General features: G+C 42.0%; 1 protein-coding gene across 1 annotated transcript in view; it reads right to left on the bottom strand.

Annotated features, from left to right (window-relative positions):
* Positions 1-8724, bottom strand: part of LOC148019810 (kinesin-like protein KIN-13A) — a 33553-nt gene extending 24829 nt beyond the window's left edge. Inside the window, exons 1-7 of the mRNA XM_087699986.1 lie at positions 7607-8724; positions 7176-7406; positions 5725-5940; positions 5503-5610; positions 5182-5259; positions 4886-4967; positions 4545-4707 (exon numbers count right to left, since the gene is read on the bottom strand). Coding sequence (XP_087556112.1) covers positions 4545-4707; positions 4886-4967; positions 5182-5259; positions 5503-5610; positions 5725-5940; positions 7176-7406; positions 7607-7813 — 1085 coding nt within the window. The 5' untranslated portion in view covers positions 7814-8724. The remainder of the gene's footprint in view (positions 1-4544; positions 4708-4885; positions 4968-5181; positions 5260-5502; positions 5611-5724; positions 5941-7175; positions 7407-7606) is intronic.
* Positions 8725-9154: the final 430 nt, after the last annotated feature.

Here is a 9154-nt window from a genome sequence, read left to right on the forward strand (position 1 = left end):
GCATTTGCTATGTTAGATATGAGCTATCTATACTATTATTTGGGAATTCAGTTCACCCAAAATCAGCATGGTATCATCATGTCACAATCACACACTATAGTATGTGGATAAGTTGTCGCATAGGTTTAATATGCAAGATTACAAACCTATGTGCACTCCTATGAAGCCAAGCTTAAAGTCATCTATGCATGATAGTGAAGAGATGTCTAATGTTGCAATTTACAGCCAAGCTGTTGGTTGTCTTATTTATCTTTGCAATGCACATCCTGACATTCAATATGCAGTATCTCAAGTAAATAGGTATATGCATAGCCCACAAACCATACATTGGCAAGCTCTTAAGTGGATCTTCAAATATTTGCAAGGTACTCAATCACAAGCAACAGCCTACTAGTGGGCACTTTCTTTCTAGGCCACTCATGCATTTCATGGCTAAGAAAGAAACAACCTACAGTGGCTACCTCATTTGTAAGGCTATGTACACGACAACCTTCACCCCAACAGCGAAATATGTTTGGTTGCATAGATTGTTAACTGCACTGCAGGTTTCTTTAGAGGATCCTCCACCCATTCTTCGACAATCAAAGTGCAATTGATGGCACGAAATCTTATGTTTCATGCGAGCATGAAACACATTGAGGTTTATTTCCATTATGTCAAAGAGAGATGCTATGCACGACACATCAATTTGATGTATGTCCCTACACAGAAGAACATTGCAGACATTTTTACCAAAGCACTTCTATATGAGAAGTTTGACAGTTTTTGAAAGTCCTTGTACTTGCTACCCTTTAGTGATTGATATTCCTGTACTTCTATCACATTGGCACTACATGGGGGTGTTAGAACTTGCCAATTCTACAAGCAATACCCAATGTTTTAGTTAGTTGGAACTTGGTTTGTAATGTGAACACAAGTACATTAATAAGTTGTCACCACTTCTAGAATTAGTTCTAAGGTCAAATTAACACTAGCTGAGTTAGAGATAGATCTAACTAAATCCTTGCAAGTTCCTTCAATTGTTATCTTCTCCCATTCCAACAAATAGAGGCACAATCTTTAACAATTTTGGAAGAATTTGTTGTCCACAGCAACCAGCAACCCTAATCCTCAATTTGCTCCTTAATTTGAGTACTTGAGGTTGCCAAATTGAGTCTTCTCTTAATGAATGAAAAACAATGGCCAACAGCAATCACTTGCCTAGAATGATACCTAGAATTAGGTTTCCTGCCCCAAATGATGTCCCAAATCAAGTTGCATGCTCCAAATTGTTCAAGAGCTGCTGTCACCAACCCCAAAAGATCACTCAGCTGTTGTTGCCTGCATCAAATAGTACCCTTGATGCTATTCCCATACCCAAACCTCCCTTGCCCAAACCAGCCCTACATGGCCCTATTCATAGCTGATTGCCACTCAGTTTCTATGACTGAATTTCTAGCAAAAATGCAAGGCCCTAGTCAATTTTAGTGCTTGCTCAACCAACCTTAAGTCTCTAACCTCTTTGAACCTTTGAGTGTTTGTAACTTCCACAAACCTAAGTCCAAGACATTAACTAATTGAATTCTCTGATCCCTTTGGCACTAAACATCAATCTCAAGGGTCTATTTGTATCTCTAACCCAAATCTTTCTAAGGTACCCATTGGCACCTCTCCTCCACAACTTTTACCAATGTCCCCCACCTGCCCCAATAGAGTTTGCCCATCACCATGACTCCCATTCCAACTTAAAATTCCATCTACACAACTATATTTCCCTAAGAGAAGCTACAAATCCATGACTTCTTGAGATACACATGTGCTCTCTTTTTTTTTTCATAATCAAGAGGTTAGGCCACCTATAGAGTTTAGGAAGGCCTTTTTTTTGCACCCCCTCGCTTTCCAAGGTAGGGTGTGGATCTTTTGCTTGAGGGCTCTTACCACATTAGGAGTGTTGAGTTTGGATTGAGTAGCACCTCACCTAGAGGTAAAAGAGTATAAGGGAAACTTTTATGTGGCCCCAAGCATTGGTTCGTCGATGCAGCATAGTGTGAATGGGTCAAAGTGAAGGGTGGGCACCTTCAAAAATGGAAACTAGCCAAAGAAAGCCTTATTCAATACTTCAACCCAACCAAATCCTAGTCATTGTCAAGTTTCTGACAAAAAATTAGTAAAGCAATATTTTATAGTACCTATCACTTTTCACCTTGTTTGATATGGGCAGGTTTTGGTTATTCTCATCCATTGTTTTCCACATAGTAACATAAAATGAGTGGCAAAACAATCTCAAGTCACTCTTCCATGTGACCTATTGGATCAAACCTACCACCTATTCAACCAATTTTATGCTATCACCATAGTTTACAACCATGTTTCCACCAATGTACCCTCTCCAATATGTTTGCAGCAAACATTGACCTCAACTTTTCTAAACACTTTAAAAAAGGCCCATTCAAGATATTCTTTTAACAACTTGTTTCTCATCAACACTTGCCCCTTGCTCTTGTTGTTTTACCCTTCACCATCCATTTTCAGCAATGGATCTGAAGCAACAAACAGATTTCTTTGCTACACTTGCTCTGCCAAAAACTTATGGAAGGTGAAAGTGGAAATCAATTGCCAGGTAACTAAGATACAAGAAAAGCTACCAAGGTGGATGACTTGAGCTTTTGATCAACAACCTTGTACCTTGACTTTCTTCTAGAATCAAATCAAAATGCCTTGGATTCACTACCATCAATCTATGTGTCCTACAAAAGGTGCCTTTTTGTACAAAACTAAAGAGGGACAACACTTAACGCTGAGGGACAACTGAAGTGGTATTCCCAACACCCCCCACCTCAATAATTATGTATGGGAACAATGGACGGAATTTTCATTCCAAGCCAAGACAAGCATCCACTGTGACTATGCTGAATGTGCCTACTGCTCAAAGGTTTTTCTTGCCAATTGTGCTCATTTAACATTAGGCAAAGCTTCTTTCATCATGCTTATGGCGCTCATTGCTCAAGATGGACCACTACTATTTGAAATCAAACTTGGATATTTTTTGTTGCTCCCTGCTTGTCAAGCTAAGATTTCTCATTGCCATTTGAATAGTTTTATTTTGCTTGGCTGGTTGTTTTTGATCGTGATATGCATGCATGTCTATGCAAAGCTCCATTTTCTTTTTCCAAGTAGTTGCATTATTTTGCCTTTTCTACATTGTCCTACTACTACTCACATATAGATTTCAACCTATTCTAGCAGAACAATCAAGATTTATTTACATTCTCAAGTGGATGTCACATGTGACATGTCTTGATGCAACGAAGAGACTCTTGCATGTTCAAAGGATCAACCCAATTTTAAATTTTTCCCATTTAGTCAAAGGCAAACTAGAGTGCCACCATTTTTCAATCCTTTAGCAAGTAAAGGTGTCTTGGTGTTTCTTTTGGTTTTTGTTGATTCTAAAGTCTCATGTGATTGCTCAAGGGACATTGCTTCATCCCTTGGCCGCTATGAGTTGGAGACTTGCACCAATATTCTAGTGGCAAATGTTGCACGCAAATAATCTTTCTCCACCTAGATTTTGTGAGCAAGCAAGTTGGGTGAATCTAGCTACCACTACCAAAATGCTAAAACCAATGCCCAATATCATCCACACCACAGCTAACACTATTGTTTGCATGACTTGAATCAATGAATCAACTATCACCATGAAGATCAATGTGTAGGCCTAAACATCCACATCCTCCAACCAATATGATATCCTCGTAGACACACTCCAGCATCCTGCACTCTTCTAACATCCTTAAATGTCCTGCAATATTTCCTCATAATCCTGAAGATTAAGCATGCCTAAGGCTTGGTACAAGGACACAACAAGTCATTGCCACTAGTTTGGATTTTGAACCATCAAGCATATTGCATATAAAGTTAGCATATTAGGAGCAAGGCAAAGACAAGAAGAAGTAAATTAAGGCAAGGTCAATTTCTACACATGAGTCCGGATCAAGGTTTCCCAATGTCTATGTGTATATTATTGTATCCCAGCCTATGTATCATCATCATCTCTCTCTCTCTCTCTCTCTCTCTCTCTCTCTCTCTCTCTCTCTCTCTCTCTCTCTCTCTCTCTCTCTCTCTCTCTCACGCACACACACAACTGCCTTCAGTTCTAGCTTTTTTCTTCTATGAGAAACTTCTCTATTGCAATCAAGATGCAAACTGGCTTCTTGAAGAAGCATAGGCTTTGACCATGCATTGAACATAAAGAAATTAATTGGCTGGGCAAGATTGACCAAAACAAAACACAAGGTTGAGAATGAGATAGTGGCACATAAATGCTAAGGAAAGCTGAATTGTAAGCAGTATCAGACACTTGACCCTTGCACAGATGAAACATAGGCCTTTTGCAACTATTCACTGTCATAGGGCCCTCATCATTGATGTGCACAGTAGGAAAAAGGCCTTGGATACAGCACCCAAATGCTATACTAGCACAGTAAATTCAGAAATGTACCTTTGAATACCACCTGAAACATTGAAAAAGTCAAACCAATACAGGAAATAAAAGTTTAAATACACACCTTCTGTCATTAAGAAGGTCATACAGCTTTCCACCATATATTTCAAAAAAACTGAGCCACAACTGTAAGCCTTGACTTCTGTAAGAGGGCTGCTGCATTAAATTAAGAATGTCTTGGCAAGCTCTGAGTGGGAGAGGCTGCATTGTGAAAGTCTTTCCGCTACCTGACATAAAGAAAAACCAGAACAAAGTAGGCTGTCCGGATTACTAGAAGTGCAATGACCACATATGCATACACAGCATGCCAACTGAACTCTGCGGCATGCTTCACATTACACTATTAGATAGGGTCCAAAGCCCCAAAGTTGGATAAAATTCCATGTAAATCATCCATAAAAATACCTGTTTGGCCATACGCAAAACAGGTTGCCTTTGTGCGCAGGAAGATTGCAGGTATTATTGGCTCAACTGTTACTCTGTAAACCTGAAACATAAGCATGAAATCTGCCTTGTAATCGCTCCTCTCTGTGATTAATAAAACTTCACAAAAGTAACTTAGTTAACTTCTATTGCTGGTGAAAGTTTCATCTTTCACAGTGCTCAAAGGATGATCCGGCTAGCTGCTGCTGCAATATGGTGCAAGCAATGTTAACTTTAGAGCCAATCTTGGCAATGAAGAGTTCAAAACCCATCTCTACCTCATCATTGGAGACTTGTTCATCCAACACGGCATCAAACATAAAGTCATGCTTTTCCACATAGGCTGTAAGGTCCACCTGCATTGCATTATTCATCAATAGTAAACAAATTTCAGATGCATAATCTGCTACAGTTTCAACTCTACTCTCATTGAAAGGCAGCACTCAATTATGAAACCATAATCAGAGGTTGCATATTGAGTAGCATCTACTTTAACAAATAGTAGTTTATGAGCTGCTAGTGGCACAGCAAAGCATTTTGATATCGCACAGTTGAAGTGTTATAAAAGCATGAGCACAACTGTGCATTAAGTTCATTACCTTCAATTTAGGCTCGTGAACAGTAAGTGAGCACCCATTTCCATCAATGGTCACAATATCTTCTTCTTTGCGAGCTACTTCCTTCTTGTTGAGAGGCCGTTTTCGGACCTGCCACAAGAGTATGCTCTTTACTTTTCAAAAATGGCAGAAAGATGATGGCTGATTCCCACAACTCTATTCTGAGATTCTCTGTGTTGGATAATAAACACAAAAGCCACATACCACAACTTTGATTCTTGCAAGATTGGATGTAGTCTCTTTGCCACTCATCTCCTTCTCCAGGACAGCTGCCCTCATAGGACTAGTTCCATCATTTAGTCTCTGCTTGTTACTTGGTGGCTTATTTGTTGACCACAAAGCTTCAGAATCATTGTTGTCATAGCCTTTCTCCGTGAAGACACCAAAAGGAGAGGCCTCAAAAGGTTCTTGTGTTGTATCCTGTCATTACCATGTCCCAATAAATATCTTCTAAAGATGTTGAGTGAGCAGAGAGTTAAAATGGCCTGTTTAACATACACATCATCTGCAAGATTTGCAAGGCAATCTAGATTGCACCACAATCCAAGTCACAGCAACATGCAAATGTTCACTCAAAAAACCTGAGAATAAGTTGGCACTTCCACACCAGCTCTGGTCACTTCAAAGTTGCAAGCACTGAACTTGTTACCTACATGGAAAAGCCTTTGCCCTAGGTTTTCAAAATGAAGCTTCACCCTAGGTCTATCCACTGAAATCGTACTGGTTGGCAAGGGCCCACCAGTTCATCCAACAAGTACGACATGTATCATCCTAGTACACCTTTGACCTGGTCATGAGATAGCAACATGGTATCATGGCATTCAGATAACCTATAGAGCCATGCAAGGTTCAGTAATAAAAAAACCATTGACACAGAGATTGGAAAAGTTTCAAGCTGAAACAGTTTGAAGTTAGAGAAGTCTTGGATTGAGAGCAAACTGTAGATTGCAGCACAACCCTAAAGGTCAGTTTCGGAGCACCTTGCATTCCCTAAGCTGAGAAGACGAGGGACAAGTCACTTAAAGTCACAAATAACAGCACCAAGCACATCTTTCCAGACTTACAACAACAGAACCTTACAAGCTAGACTGAAAATTGCAGGCAACCTACTATACCCACTCTGTTCTTCGTAGAACACAATCTAATGATTACTATAGTTATAGTCAAGGCAATAGTTGAGATATGATGAAAGACTGGCCATTTGGAACCAATCAAATCACTGTTTCACAATGTAATGATCCTCAAGTTGCAGTTCAGAGACATTAGAACTGGCAGAAATTCAATTTCTGCAGCAATGTTCTTGCAATCTACACTTTTGATACAATGTTATTGCACGAGGAAAGCACTGCTTGGAATGTCAGGGCATCAGATTCATCCAGTACTAGTACAATCCAGCAATACATCATGATCTTTCCAGACCAAGGCCAAGAATTGAGGGCAATTCAGTCTTTCACCAGTCAAGGTACAGTCTAATGTGCGATGATAGGCATTCAACTGAGCTGAGAAGAGGTCTACCCTCAATTGTCTTAACTCAAGTAGCATAAATTAGTTAACTAATGCACAAATCAAGCTATCGCATTAGACAATACCCTAACTAAATAGCAGTCACATCAGCATCCATGACCAGAAACAGAAAGCATGCTGACATGTCCCACCTCTGAAAGAAGTTCAATGTCATCCATTGAGTGCAAGTCCAGAATTCCTCCACCCATTTCACCATGCAGCTCAGGTGATGATATTCCATCTACAGCATTGTGCCTTCCAGATCCATATGGAGGAGGAGTTAATGGTTCCACTGTCTGCTCTACCCCACCACCAATGGATTTCAACAGCCTGTAAAGCTTTTGTCTGTCTTCCACACTTTGCATACCATGCCTAGCATAATCCTGGAGGAAATGCATTACAAGTACACGATCAACCACCGCTAACACACCTTTATTGTATGATGTAGAGAGGTCCAGGTAGAGGTCTGAGGAGGGGCCTTACGTTCAGAAATGTATCCTCACAAGAAAATTACATATTTGTAACTCATATAAGAAGCTACATTGTCAGAATAAAGGCATAAAAGTTTTGACGGATATTCTACCTGCATCAACAAACTGGGCAGAAAGCGAGGATCGAGAGCGGGTGGTGGTGCTGAGGTTGGGGATGCCAAATGCTGAAGGCCGGCTGATTGAAGCCATCTGGCCATGGCGGCATCAACACCATCGCTGCTCTGCGAGGCAGGGAACATGCCCCCGTGATGACTATCATAGTGAGAGGCAGTGTTGGGCTGCTGCACCTGTCCACCCATGGCAATGGCAACCTGCAAGCAGAAAATAAGGAAGGTGATCTGAAGGGAGGAGTGAGATGAGAGGTTAACCGATGAGCTTTGAGACTATACGTTTGGAGATCTAGAGAGAAGGGGCAGAGGGAAGGCCGAGCAGGGGATGTGAGAGGCTATGAGAGGGCAAAAAAGTGGGCGGGGGTTGTAAAATAACCACAAAAGGAGGGCCCAAGGAGGAGAAAAAGCTGCTGCCCATTTCATAGAATGGCCGGAAAGGAGCTGGGGGTTGGCAGGGGAGAAGGGGGCTCCTGAGAGGGCGATGCATCAGTGGCAGGGGAGACTAATGGCAGGGAGAAAGGTGCATCAACGGCAGGAGAAGGGGCTGCCCATTCGTGAACGGCAGGAAAAAGGGAGCTGGTGTGATGACGAGGAGTTGGGCTGCTGCTGTGATGAGGTGGGCGATGCATCCAGGGCGAGGCAGAGGATGTGGGCGAAGCGGGGGCGGGCGGGGGGAGGGGGGGGGGATACACGACAGAGGCTGAATTGGAGAGAGACTGCGCGAGAGAGAGAATGGGATCGACTCAGAAAAGAGGCGAGAGAGAGAGAGAGAGAGAGAGAGAGAGAAAGAAGGCCGAGTGAAAGTGGGGCTGCTTATCAGGCCAGAGAGGGAGACTAAGAAGAGAGGAGGGGAGAAAACTAAAAACTGCTTAATGATCCGGTACGAAACCACTAATCCAGTACAAAGGCCAGATTAATCGCTAGTTCAGGTTCACTAAAGCCTGGATTAGGAACTAATAACCAGACGGAAAAGGGCAGATCAGCCGTCCAAATTCCTCTGAGAAGCAGCAATTACTGTGCCCAGAGGCATAACCATTGCAATTTGCCTCACACGCAAGGCTCTGGCACACCCTCCCTGTTTTGATTTTCACATGGAATGAGAGCCTTGGCGGTTGGATTAAGACTCGAATGTTGGAAATCACACAATCCCATCCGTCCATCTGACCTATCACGGCTCTTCATTTAGTCCGCCTCCTGAGCTTTTTTTGTTTGCTTTTCTGGGTTTTGTTAGGAAATTTTGGAAAATCCTTCAAAACTCTTTGTTCTGCCCATCAGTCAGTCACTTCACACGCAAACCCAAACGTCAGCTGGCTACATACCCCTGCCACGTGTCGACCTGCCACGTCAGCGTCGCCCCACTATTCAAATCTTCCCCCTGAGGCTCTTTCACTAGAGGGGCAGTTCCAGCCTCCCTCCAGGGATACCTTACCTACCTACCCATTGAATTGAAGGTAAGGGATATTCCATTGGAGCTCAGTATGACCCCCATATAACCTTTATAAACCTATCTTCCATAAATGTATTTCAACC

This window comes from Lygodium microphyllum, chromosome 19, assembly GCF_053477565.2.
Source record: "Lygodium microphyllum isolate KBCC chromosome 19, Lygodium_microphyllum_v1.1.10, whole genome shotgun sequence".
Taxonomy (NCBI): domain Eukaryota; kingdom Viridiplantae; phylum Streptophyta; class Polypodiopsida; order Schizaeales; family Lygodiaceae; genus Lygodium; species Lygodium microphyllum.